Genomic DNA, 13,434 nt, shown 5'->3' on the forward strand with positions numbered 1-13,434 from the left:
AGACACCCCCAATAAAGGAGTGGTTCTGCAGGTGGTGACCACAGACCACTTCTCAGTTCCTATGCTTCCTGGCTGATGTTTTGGTCACTTTTGAATGCTGGCGGTGCTTTCACTCTAGTGGTAGCATGAGACGGAGTCTACAACCCACACAAGTGGCTCAGGTAGTGCAGCTCATCCAGGATGGCACATCAATGCGAGCTGTGGCAAGAAGGTTTGCTGTGTCTGTCAGCGTAGTGTCCAGAGCATGGAGGCGCTACCAGGAGACAGGCCAGTACATCAGGAGACGTGGAGGAGGCCGTAGGAGGGCAACAACCCAGCAGCAGGACCACTACCTCCGCCTTTGTGCAAGGAGGAGCAGGAGGAGCCCTGCCAGAGCCCTGCAAAATGACCACCAGCAGGCCACAAATGTGCATGCGTCTGCTCAAACAGTCAGAAACAGACTCCATGAGGGTGGTATGAGGGCCCGACGTCCACAGGTGGGGGTTGTGCTTACAGCCCAATACCGTGCAGGACGTTTGGCATTTAGCAGAGAACACCAAGATTGGCAAATTCGCCACTGGCGCCCTGTGCTCTTCACAGATTAAAGCAGGTTCACACTGAGCACATGTGACAGACGTGACAACAACATCCTCCGGCATGACCGGTTTGGTGGTGGGTCAGTCATGGTGTGGGGTGGCATTTCTTTGGGAGGCCGCACAGCCCTCCATGTGCTCGCCAGAGGTAGCCTGACTGCCATTAGGTACCGAGATGAGATCCTCAGACCCCTTGTGAGACCATATGCTGGTGCGGTTGGCCCTGGGTTCCTCCTAATGCAAAACAATGCTAGACCTCATGTGGCTGGAGTGTGTCAGCAGTTCCTGAAAGAGGAAGGCATTGATACTATGGATTGGCCCGCCCGTTCCCCAGACCTGAATCCAATTGAGCACATCTGGGACATCATGTCTCGCTCCATCCACCAACACCACGTTGCACCACAGACTGTCCAGGAGTTGGCGGATGCTTTAGTCCAGGTCTGGGAGGAGATCCCTCAGGAGACCATCCGCCACCTCATCAGGAGCATGCCCAGGCGTTGTAGGGAGGTCATACAGGCACGTGGAGGCCACACACACTACTGAGCCTCATTTTGACTTGTTTTAAGGACATTACATCAAAGTTGGATCAGCCTGTAGTGTGGTTTTCCACTTTAATTTTGAGTGTGACTCCAAATCCAGACCTCCATGGGTTGATAAATTGGATTTCCATTGATTATTTTTGTGTGATTTTGTTGTCAGCACATTCAACTATGTAAAGAAAAAAGTATTTTATAAGATTATTTCATTCATTCAGATCTAGGATGTGTTATTTTTAGTGTTCCCTTTATTCTTTTGAGCAGTCTATAAAATGTATTAAGTGCAAAATGTAGCATAAACCTCATTGTAATCAGACAGAATGATTTAATGACAATTTTCTTCAGCAATGTGCCTTACAGCGAGGCAAACATGTCGCCCCTACAGCTACATTTACTGTTCCTTGTCAAAACTTATGCAAGAGGCCATAGTGGCTTCTTCTAGTAAGGCGGTCTGGCTGCCAGTTGACTTTCTACATAATTGATGGGCAGGCTGTCTAGGAGGTTCAGTTAGTTTGGTTACCTAGAGAGCGTCTCATTCTGGTCCCAACAGATTATTACGTTGTCTGTCGTTGAACCAAATGAAGACACAATTCGTTAAAGCAATTAAAGTGAAGTAGTAGAAACAACACGCCTCTAACTGGCTTTAGAAGCAATCCAGGAAGATAGATCACACTAGATTGGTCAGGCTGGCAGTTAGTGTTAGGACGTTTTTTCAAATGCAACCAAACCACTTGTATCATTCATGCAGGAGATGCAATAAGCTTGAACACGGTTTGATTGCTTACGAACACCTACAAATTAAACCCACCACCATGATAAATTCAGATAAGAGGACTTCAGCTCCCCCAACAAAAATCTAATTGCGATTTGTGTACCAAAATATTGCAATTTGAGATCAAAACACTTAGAATAGAAATAGAATGATGGTTCTAATGTTACGGTTGGAATACAATGGGCATTTGGAATGCAGTTTTGTTGGCATGACAACAGAAGGGAGGAGAATGGTTGTGACAGAGTAGGAACCAAAGTGTTGGTCAGTGTTTCACCATGGGACCCTAATTAGATAGGTACATTCAGACAACGATTTTTTTTGAATATTTGCCTTTTCCTCTCAGATTAAGAACAAGCTGTTGCACAAACAATGCCGATATTCCACACCACTGGTACTGGCCTGTAGCAGAGCAAAAGTTTACTAGCAAGATTTGTCCCATCTCAGTGGATTTAGCTAGCGATTAGCATTAGGGGCTAACCCACATTTTTTTTGGCACATTTGCAGCTTAATATCGCAATTTTGATAAAAATGTGATTAATCGTGCAGCCCTACCTAGAGTCAAGACATTCAGAGCAGATACAGAGCCAAATCTTACCCTTGAGATCCATGCCTATAAGTCACATTTTCACTTTTATCTCAATGGACAGCAATGAGTGACTTAATGATTTACATGGTAGTCATTAGTCAGTGTTAGGATCACGGATCTTAAGTTAGGATTCAGCCACTTAAGGACTGAGCGGCCACATGCAGAAGGAAAGATAAATAGTGATACATACACTAGGGATAGGAATAACCTCGACCTGGTCAAACTAGACACAGAGAGAGAGACAGTGAGAGACAGTGAGAGAGAGAGAGACAGTGAGAGAGAGAGAGACAGTGAGAGAGAGAGACAGTGAGAGACAGTGAGAGAGAGAGAGACAGTGAGAGACAGAGAGACAGACAGACAGACACAGTGAGACAGACAGACAGACACAGTGAGACAGACAGACAGACAGACAGACACAGTGACAGACAGACAGACAGACAGACAGACAGACAGACAGACAGACAGACAGACAGACAGACAGACAGACAGACAGACAGACAGACAGACAGACAGACAGACAGACAGACAGACAGAGTGACAGACAGACAGACAGAGTGACAGACAGACAGACAGACAGACAGACAGACAGACAGACAGACAGACAGACAGACAGACAGACAGACAGACAGACAGACAGACAGACAGACAGACAGACAGACAGACAGACAGACAGACAGACAGACAGAGCGAGAGAGCGAGAGAGCGTCACAAACATGGAAACAACAGTCAATGTTGAAACAGATTTTCTGGAGTTCTTTAAAGACACTTCTCTTTTTCATTGTTTATCTGCAATATTGTGTGTGTGTGTGTGTGTGTGAGTGAGTGAGACTTGTCCTAGTGTGTGTACCTTTGGTTGTGTCCCGTTCTCCTCTGGGGCTGGAGGCAGGGAGGTGGTTGTGTTGTTGGAGGCAGGAGGCTCCACATTGTAGTTCCTAAAGCAACAGAAGAACGTACTGAAGATGCCTGGACTCCTCTGCTTCTTTACACTGCTGTTGGACTGGGAGACTGGAGGGGGAAACAGAGGAGAGACGTTAAAACATTAAGAGTAAAGAAACAGCTACTGAAAACGCCTGGACTCCTCTGCTTCTTCACACTGCTGTTGGACTGGGAGACTGGAGGGGGAAACAGAGGAGAGACGTTAAAACATTAAGAGTAAAGAAACAGCTACTGAAAACGCCTGGACTCCTCTGCTTCTTCACACTGCTGTTGGACTGGGAGACTGGAGGGGGAACCTAGAGGAGTGTAAACACTGAGGTAGATTATAGCCTAGCCTATACAGCCGTCGCGGTAAAGCACAATTCTCCGTTTTTTTCCACGCAGAACATTTTTTATTAAAAAACACAGAAGAAATATCTTGCTGTGTTTTTGTAAACGCAGATCTAAAATACATCTTACTGTAATTTCTGCAAAGAATCAGACTAATTTTGTACTTCAGTTACACTTCTCCACTCAGATGAGAAATCTTTGCTGTGGTTTTCAGACCAATCAAAAGTCCCACATTCATGAACAGGCATTCGATCAGCAGACAGCGCTCTGACTGATGGCAGCGGGAAAATGGCGATGGTTACTTTTCTCTAGCAGTTTTAGCAAGTTCAAAATCCACCAGTAACTTCAGCAAAACATTAGCAAATGTAGCTGGCTACATTTGTCTGTGGTAAACATAAGAAATCTGATGGCCGTGCATCATCTTTGTAAAAAAATACCTTGCTCTTTCATTGTATGCTAATTTACCTATGTGTGGCTGCTAGCCAAATAGCGTTGCACTTCTGTTGTCATCTGATGAAAACTACGCTAATTTCGGTATAATTTTTAGCATTTATTTATTTCGTTGCCCGCCCCATATCGCTCTATAGAAAGCAAAAAAAACAAACACTTGCCTTTCAATATAAAACGTAGGTGAAATGGTTAAAATCAATGAATAACTCAACCTCATTATAGAGCAGAAGTATAGCACTCTGGGAAAAACAGAGCAGAGAGAAATACTAATGAATGATGATATATGAACGCACATAGCTGCTTTCCTGCAACCGAAAAACAACCCATGTTATGAAGGTAGCACACAACCCATGTTATGAAGGTAGCACACAACCCATGTCATGAAGGTAGCACACAACCCATGTCATGAAGGTAGCACACAACCCATGTCATGAAGGTAGCACACAACCCATGTTATGAAGTTAGCAGAGTAGTGGAGTAGCTGTTGTTGACCCTGGTCTGACAGACTGAACCACTGATCAGAAAATAACCAGTGACATTAGTCACACATAGCCGAGCTGTAGACGCTCTACCGAGCACGCTCTCTCCCACTTGTTCGGTCTTCCCCCCACCCCCATATATATCTCTCTCTCTCTCTCTCTCTCTCTCTCTCTCTCTCTCTCTCTCTCTCTCTCTCTCTCTCTCTCTCTCTCTCTCTCTCTCTCTCTCTCTCTCTCTCTCTCTCTCTCTCTCTCTCTCTCTCTCTCTCTCTCTCTCTCTCTCTCTCTCTCTCTCTCTCTCTCTCTCTCTCTCTCTCTCTCTCTCTCTCTCTCTCTCTCTCTCTCTCTCTCTCTCTCTCTCTCTCTCTCTCTCTCTCTCTCTCTCTCTCTCTCTCTCTCTCTCTCTCTCTCTCTCTCTCTCTCTCTCTCTCTCTCTCTCTCTCTCTCTCTCTCTCTCTCTCTCTCTCTCTCTCTCTCTCTCTCTCCAGCCCCGTAAGTCAGTCAGTCTGACCCGGTAGAACCAGCCTATACAAGGCAGCATTCCTCTCCCTCCCTCCCCTCCTTTCCTTTCCTCCCCCTGGAGCAAGAGCTGCGGTCAGTCCACCCACACTCACACACCCAGTCAACCGCCCCTCAACACTTCCAGTCAAACTCCCCTCCTACGCCCCTCAACCCCTCCCCCTACGCCCCCTCACCTCTCCGAGGGCCAAGCTGCAACACCAGGGCCAGTTCAGGAGGGTGCAACGTTAGTTACATAATGTTCAGAGGATAGAAATGTATTGTGTCACTCACAGTTAGGTCTTGGTAACGTCTCAAACCGCACACTATTCCCTATATAGTGCCCTACTTTTGATCAGAGCCCTATAGGTGTGTGAGTCCTGGTCAAAAGTAGGGCACTATGTAGGGAATAGGGTACCATTTGCGTACAAAGCCATCCCCCCCACCGCCACTTAAGCCAATCAGATCACGTCTCCCTGTTCCTACTCCCCTCCTACAAGCAGCAACTCAATAAGGAGCCACTAACACAGTGAACAGTGAGGCGCTGGACAGAGACAGACAGACTCACTGCTGCAGGACTGTTCTGAGAATAATGATAGGAATATGCTGGATGAGTCTTCCACCCAGGACTCACCGGTCAATACTGAGGAATATATATCGTCAGTCACAGGCTTCATTAGGAAATGTGTTGATGTTGTACCCACAACAACAATGCGGTCATATTCCAACCAAAAACCCTGGACGAACGGAGATATCCGTACAATGCTGAGAGCCCATACTGCAGCATTCAACATCATCGGAAAGAACCCCGATGACTCTGTGTCGTGCACAAGGCAAGCAGGTACGAGCTCTGCAAATCCATTAGGGACGCAGAAAGACAATTCACAAGACTCAAACTTTAATTGATGTTTGACAACTCAAAACACGCATTGCATGTGGCAAGGGCTACAGACAAAAAAAGGTAAAACCAGCTACGTGGTGGCCGCCGAAGCCTCCCTCCCAGACGAGCATTTCGAGGCAGACAATCCCGAGTCATACAGGCAGAGACTCTCGTTGCTCCGGATGACCAAACATTCTCCGAGGCTGACGGGAAGAAACAAAAAAAAAAACTCAAGAGTGAATACTCACAAAGCTGCCGGCCCAGATGGCATACCAGGCCACATCCTCAGAGTGTGTACTGACCAGCCAGCCCAGATGGCATACCAGGCCACGTCCTCAGAGTGTGTGCTGACCAGCCAGCCCAGATGGCATACCAGGCCACGTCCTCAGAGTGTGTGCTGACCAGCCAGCCCAGATGGCATACCAGGCCACATCCTCAGAGTGTGTGCTGACCAGCTGGCGGACGTCTTCTCAGACACCTTCAACCTGACTCTGTCCCAGGCTGTAGTCCCCACCTACTTTAAAAAGGAGACCACCAGTCCCCAAGAAAAAAAAACAAGGTGACATACCCAACTAACTATTGCTGCGTCGCGCTCACCTCGGTCATCATGAAGTGCCTTAGAGAGGCTGGTTATGGACCACATCAAGGCCAGCATGCCAGGCACGCTATACCCACTCCAATTTGCCAGCGCTCTAATAGATCCATGGAAGATGCCATTTTCCATCGCTATTCACATGGATGAAACATCTGGACAAGAGGAACACCTATGTTGAGAAAGCTGTTCATTAACTTTTAGTTCAGCATTCAACACTATTGTTCCCTCCAAGCTTGACACCAAACTCAGATCCGTGGGTTTGGACACCAACCTCCGCAACTGGATCCTGGACTTCCTGACAGCCAGACCACAGGCTGACTTAACAACAGGGGCCCTGTCTTACAACACCACCACTGTCTACTTGCTAAGGCGGCTGAATAAATTTGTCATGACGACCCGGGTCCTCTCCAAATACTACCGCTGCACCATCGAGAGCGTCCTGACCGGTTGCATCACAGTCTGGTACGGGAATTTCTCTGTCCATGACCTCAAGGCCCTCCAGCGGGTGGTGAAGATGGCACAGTACATCACTGGGACCATGCTCCCACCCATCCAGGACATTTACTTGAAACGGTGCCTAGGGAAGGCCCACAGCATCATCAAGGACCCCACACAGCCCAGCCACAAGCTGTTCTCTCCCTTAACGTCGAGCAGACGGTATCGGAGCATAAGGTATGATAGAAATGGTCTCTGAGCCTGTTGGTATCTACAAGCCATCAGACTGCTGAACACTTGAACTGGACTGACCACCTGCTCTGATTCTCCACAACTTAGCACACACCCACACACTACTACCAGACTTATTATACTGCTCAGTTTATTCACTGCCCCCATCCCCCCCTTCACCAAAACACATGGAAATATTGAGACTGGAAATTGTGTCTTCCTGTATTATATTGAAATGTTTATTGTATTCTACAGAGCTATTTACTTTATCTTGTATTATTTCTTATTGTTGTTGCATTGTTGAGAAGGAACCTGGAAGTAAACATTTCATTGGATGATGTATACCATGTGTATCCCGTACACGCGACTAATAAAAACGTGATTTGGGACGCAGACAGGATGTCAAATCACCATCACTTCACCTCTAAAAGGATTGGTGTAATCTTCTGAGAGGAAAAAAATGCATTATTCGAATGGAGTCACATTATTTGGGCAGAGAGCAATCAGATACCATGATGACATTCAAGTTGCAGGAGTCTCTCGCTCTCTTTGTATATCTCTCTGTATGTCTCTCGCTCTCTCTGTGTATGTCTCTCGCTCTCTTTGTATGTCTCTCGCTCTCTTTGTATGTCTCTGTATGTCTCTCGCTCTCTTTGTATGTCTCTGTATGTCTCTCGCTCTCTTTGTATGTCTCTGTATGTCTCTCGCTCTCTTTGTATGTCTCTGTATGTCTCTCGCTCTCTTTGTATGTCTCTCGCTCTCTTTGTATGTCTCTCTGTATGTCTCTCGCTCTCTCTGTATGTCTCTCGCTCTCTCTGTATGTCTCTCGCTCTCTCTGTATGTCTCTCCCGGTCTGTATGTCTCTCCCGGTCTGTATGTCTCTCTCTCTCTCGGTCTGTATGTCTCTCTCTCTCTCTCGGTCTGTATGTCTCCCCTGGTCTGTCTGACACTACCTGATTGTCTCAAATTCCCTGACTGTCTGTCTCTCTCACACTGTCTCACTCTTCTCTCCCATCTCTAGCTCTCCCTCCCTCTCATTTCATCATCCTCTCTCCCTCTCCCACGCTCTCCCTCTGGCTTCCAGTCAAATTAATGACTGTTTCTCACACTTCAGTATGCTGGGTATTAAAATCTCTTTCAATCTAAGACCGACAAAGAGAGAGAATTAACTAGCCTAGGCATCCATCGATGACAGAGCTGGGCTATAGAGCATCAAGATTAGTGCCTGACAGATATGGGATTTTTGTATCCGATACCGATTTTAGAGTGGAATATTCACAGATAAGCAATATTTTTTATCATTATAGAAAACTAAAAGTTTTTTGTATTGACTGTGCTTAAAACCAGCCAGGTCACCCATGATACAAGTCAGTGTTCGATGTCCATCCATGTTCTGAGGACGTTGAGAGATGTGGAAACCTGCTACTAGGGGGCAACAGTGAGCGCTGTTACCTTCTAAGTAGGTTTTGATTTACTAGGGCGTTGTGGACTGGGATCGCGGATGGGCGTTGTGGACAGGGATCGCGGATGGGCGTTGCTAGGGCGTTGTGGACGGGCGTTGCTAGGGCATTGTGGATGGGGATGGGCGTTGCTAGGGCGTTGTGGACGGGCGTTGCTTGGGCGTTGTGGATGGGGATGGGCGTTGCTAGGGCGTTGTGGACGGGCGTTGCTAGGGCGTTGTGGATGGGGATAGGCGTTGCTAGGGCGTTGTGGACGGGCGTTGCTAGGGCGTTGTGGATGGGGATGGGCGTTGCTAGGGCGTTGTGGACGGGCGTTGCTAGGGCGTTGTGGATGGGGATGGGCGTTGCTAGGGCGTTGTGGACGGGCGTTGCTAGGGCGTTGTGGATGGGGATGGGCGTTGCAAGGGCGTTGTGGACGGGCGTTGCTAGGGCGTTGTGGATGGGGATGGGCGTTGCTAGGGCGTTGTGGACGGGCGTTGCTAGGGCGTTGTGGATGGGGATGGGCGTTGCTAGGGCGTTGTGGACGGGGATGGGCGTTGCTAGGGCGTTGTGGACGGGGATGGCGGACGGGCGTAAGCATCCACTTTCCGATTCCAAAGGTTGTTTAAGATTTTTGTTTTAAGCCGACCCCAAACCTTAGTTAATGCCTGAACTTTACTTTTGCAAATTTGACGTTTGAGAAACATGGATGACATTTTAAATTTTTGTCATTTAGCAGATACTCTTATCCAGAGCGACTTACAGTAGTGAATGCATACATTTCATTTCAAGCGTTTTACTTTTTTTTAAACGTCTAATAGTGACGTGAGACTGAGACCTAGTTGCTTTAAAATAGCCCTATAAAACGATCCTCAGCTGATTTCTCAAATTTGAGGAAAGAACGTTAATGTAAGCAACACATAACATTTAAGAGCCCCACAAACACTATATGTTTCAACGGACAAACAGTTACTCTAGTGAAAGGAGGATAAACTGAAACTGATTCCAGCCCCAAAAAATTGCCTAGGATCTGAAGACAGCTGCCTAATGCTAGCCAGCGGGAAAACAACGACATAGCTAAATACCAATAAACTGAAAATGTGTCCTGTGTTTTCATCGACTGTAGGGCTTTAGCCACTCAATTCTGCTAGTTGTCATTTAAAAGGAAAAACATCTAAATCACAAAATTTGCAGCTGGCACGGCGCTGCCGCTTGCGAAGTGTTGCCTTAGTAAATATTCTTTGCTATCTGGGATCCTTTAGCTTTTCGCTAGCTAGCTGGGCTGTTTTATAAAAAAATAATAATAATCTGATATGAATCAGACACTGTAGCTAGCTAGCAAGCACTCCTCAGGGACAATGTTATTGGGGTGCGGGAATGTCAGATTCGTATTTAAAATGTTATGTTGACTGTCATTGAAGTTGGTGGCTACTACTGGTATCTGATCTGACGTGACAAGAAATTGTCCGCCACGTTTTGTGTTTCGGTAAGGGCTCAGATTGACGTCACTCACTCAAGAAGGCTCAACCAAATCACCCGGCCCACCGCCTTCCTACGGAAGGAAACTTCACGTCCCTGACAAGGTGACAACCCAAACATCAAAACGGAACTATCAAGTGCTACTTTATGACCTGCTATGTTTAAAAATCTCTCTCTATATATATAATTGTCTCTGAAAACATTTGAATGGCAGAGCTTGAGGAACACCCGTCGCAAAAAAAGCAAATATTACACACCAGATTTCCCCCCTGTTTCACTTACGGGCTTACCACAGAGTTGCATGTTCTTAGCACAGCACTTGCTTGACCTTTGGGCATAGAATTCATTGTTTGTCATGACAACCAAAACCCTACCATGACACTTCACGTAATAGTATATGATCAGTGTGCATTTTGCACTCAGTACTCACCATAGAAGCAGTAACAGTTAGTTCACTCTCCTCTCCGAAATGTGTTGGTGTGTAGGGTTATACAATGTACAGTCTTGCTGTAGCCTTATAGCCTAAACAAAAGGTTAAGTTACAACAACAACAAAAAGACACGTAAAGAGTGCCCTCTTCAGGACAAACAATGAAATACAAACATGAAGCCAAAATTTGATGAAGAACAGTTTGAGGTTCTCTCAACATTTTAAAGTGGTCCTTTTCGGTGGATTAAAACACCATACATTGGTAAAAAGCTTAATAATCGGCCGATAATACTGGTCGGGCTCTAATAAAGATGTGCTGTTTTTTGTTTTTGTTGGTACATTCTACAAAGGGCTTAGGCCTCAGTATTAGGCTACATGCTATAGAGCACACTGTCAAAGGGAAGGTTTGTGATTATTCTAGGCCTAGGCTTTGAGTGCAATTTTGCTGTAATAGTGCCAGGAATAAGAACAGTGATTGCCTGTTATACGCTTGCTGCGTTGAAGTCGCCAAAAGTATTAGGCTAAGTGGAGTGTACAAAAGTAGAGGATGACCGCAGACAAAAACCTTTTGGCGAACAAGACAGTAAACAGAAAAGACAGACAATTATCTGACCAATCTGTTAGAAAAAGTACCAATTTCACAGGGTTTTCCATTTTTCAAGCAATATGAAGCCTACTAGGGCGAGAGATACAGTTAGCCTTCGTCAATGAGTCATCAGTGAGAAGCTGGAACACCACTAGTGAAGGAGCCATTTCTGCGCTCCATAGGATGCAATCACAACAGCCACCGCGCTTCAAACAACAGCCACCGCACTTCACACAACACCCACCGTGCTTCACACAACACCCACCGCGCTTCACACAACACCCACCGCGCTTCATATAACATCCACCGCGCTTCATATAACATCCACCGCGCTTCATGGCTTGCTGAAATGACATGGAACGACCCACATACTAAAATTAGGCAGTTCTGTGCTTCCTATGTATGAATCATCGCAATCACATCACACAAAAACTAACATCAACCAGGACTTCCGGCTCTGCTCAGTCCACTGCATGGCTCCAAATATAGCCCACAGCTGGGGGAGGATGCAGTGCACACAGACAGACAGAGAGGAAAGGGACTGTCCATTACTGTTGCCTACCTATACAAACTGAGTTGGTTTATGCTGCTGGATGCATACAGACCAGGGTTTCCATTAGTACTTGACTGGCCTGGACAGAGCCATGACCTCAACCCCATCAAACACCTTTGGGATGAATTGGAATACAGACTGCAAGCCAGGACTAATCGCCCAACATCAGTGCCTGACTTCACTAATGCTCGTGGCTGAATGGAAGCAAGTCCCCGCAGCAATGTTCCAACAAGTTCTTCCACACTGATCTCGACAAACCATTTCTGTACGGAACTCGCTTTGTGCACAGGTGCATTGTCATACTGAAACAGGAAAGGGCCTTCCCCAAACTGTTGCCACAAAGTTAGAAGCACAGAATCGTCTGGAACGTCATTGTATGCTGTAGCGTTAAGATTTCCCTTCACTGGAACTAAGGGGCCTAGCCCGAACTATGAAAAACTGCCCCAGACCATTATTCCTCCTCCACCAAACTTTACAGTTGGCACTATGGATTGGGGCAGGTAGCGTTCTCCTGGCATCCGCCAAACCCAGATTCATCCGCCGGACTTCCAGATGGTGAAGTGTGATTCGTCACTCCAGAGAACACGTGTCCACTGCTCCAGAGTCCAAAGGTGGCTAGCTTGACACCACTCCAGCCGAAGCTTGGCATTGCTCATGGTGATCTTTGGCTTGTGTCCGGCTGCTCGGCCATGAAAACCCATTTCATGAAGCTCCAGACGAACAGTTCTTGTGCTAACGTTGCTTCCAGAGGCAGTTGGAACTGGGTAGTAAGTGTTGCAACTGAGGACAGACGATTTTTACAAGCTACGAGCTTCAGCGGTCCCATTCTGTGAGCTTGTGTGGCCTACCACTTCGCAGCTAAGCCGTTGTTGTTCCCAGACATTTCCACTTCACAATAACAGCACTTAAAGTTGACCAGGGCAGCTCTAGCAGGGCAGACATTTGACAAACTGACTTGTTGGAAAGGTGGCGTCCTATGACAGTGCCACGTTGAAAGTCACTGGGCTCTAAAGTAAGGCCCTGCTACTGCCTAGGTTTGTCTATGGAGATTGCATGGCTGTGTGCTCGATTTTATACACTGGTCAGCAACGGGCATGGCTGAAATAGCCAAATCCACTAACTTGAAGGGGTGTCCACATACTTATGTATATATAGTGTACATGACTAACGAAATTACACACAATTGAATTCCAATAAATTATGCAAATTAACCTATTGACCGATAAGCATGATGGTCAAATGTATTTCCATCAACTAATATTTTGTAATTGGATTTTTTTTTTCTTCTCACGATCGATTTGGCCAGCGTCAATTTTATCTATCGACTTGTCATTGTAATTTTTGGGGCCAAAAGCTGTCAATTACCCTGACAGACTAAAGTATGACAGTGTGAGGAAAATCCAATGTGCAGGAATTAATTCAACCACTAAATATAGATTTCAAACAGCATAGACTGTTTCAGTCTCTCACTAAAGACTTCATATAAACAACATAACCACATATCTTGGAAGAAGACCTTGACAGTGAAATAATTAGTCAATCTGCACCTGGAGAGCACAAATAAACAATCACTTGTGGGTCCAGTTGTTCTGGAAAGCAGGCAGCAGCTCGTTCCATTCAACACCAGACTGTTCACACACACTCTAAA

The 13,434-nt window shown here is 46.3% G+C and overlaps 1 protein-coding gene across 4 annotated transcripts in view; it reads right to left on the reverse strand.

Annotated features, from left to right (window-relative positions):
• The window catches only part of LOC106569810 (CTD small phosphatase-like protein), a 48,494-nt gene that overhangs the window by 16,148 nt on the left and 18,912 nt on the right, over positions 1-13,434 (reverse strand). For 3 of the 4 annotated variants that reach the window (XR_006758844.1, XM_014141438.2, XM_014141440.1), the window contains exons 2-3: positions 3,314-3,471; positions 2,657-2,689 (exon numbers count right to left, since the gene is read on the reverse strand). Coding sequence is in view for 3 of the 4 variants with exons in the window: in XM_014141438.2 (XP_013996913.2) it covers positions 2,657-2,689; positions 3,314-3,471 (191 nt within the window). In the remaining variant the exon portion in view is untranslated. The remainder of the gene's footprint in view (positions 1-2,656; positions 2,690-3,313; positions 3,472-13,434) is intronic. The other variant, XM_014141441.2, reaches the window with a different exon arrangement.

The sequence above is a fragment of the Salmo salar genome, chromosome ssa14, assembly GCF_905237065.1.
Source record: "Salmo salar chromosome ssa14, Ssal_v3.1, whole genome shotgun sequence".
Taxonomy (NCBI): Eukaryota; Metazoa; Chordata; class Actinopteri; order Salmoniformes; family Salmonidae; genus Salmo; species Salmo salar.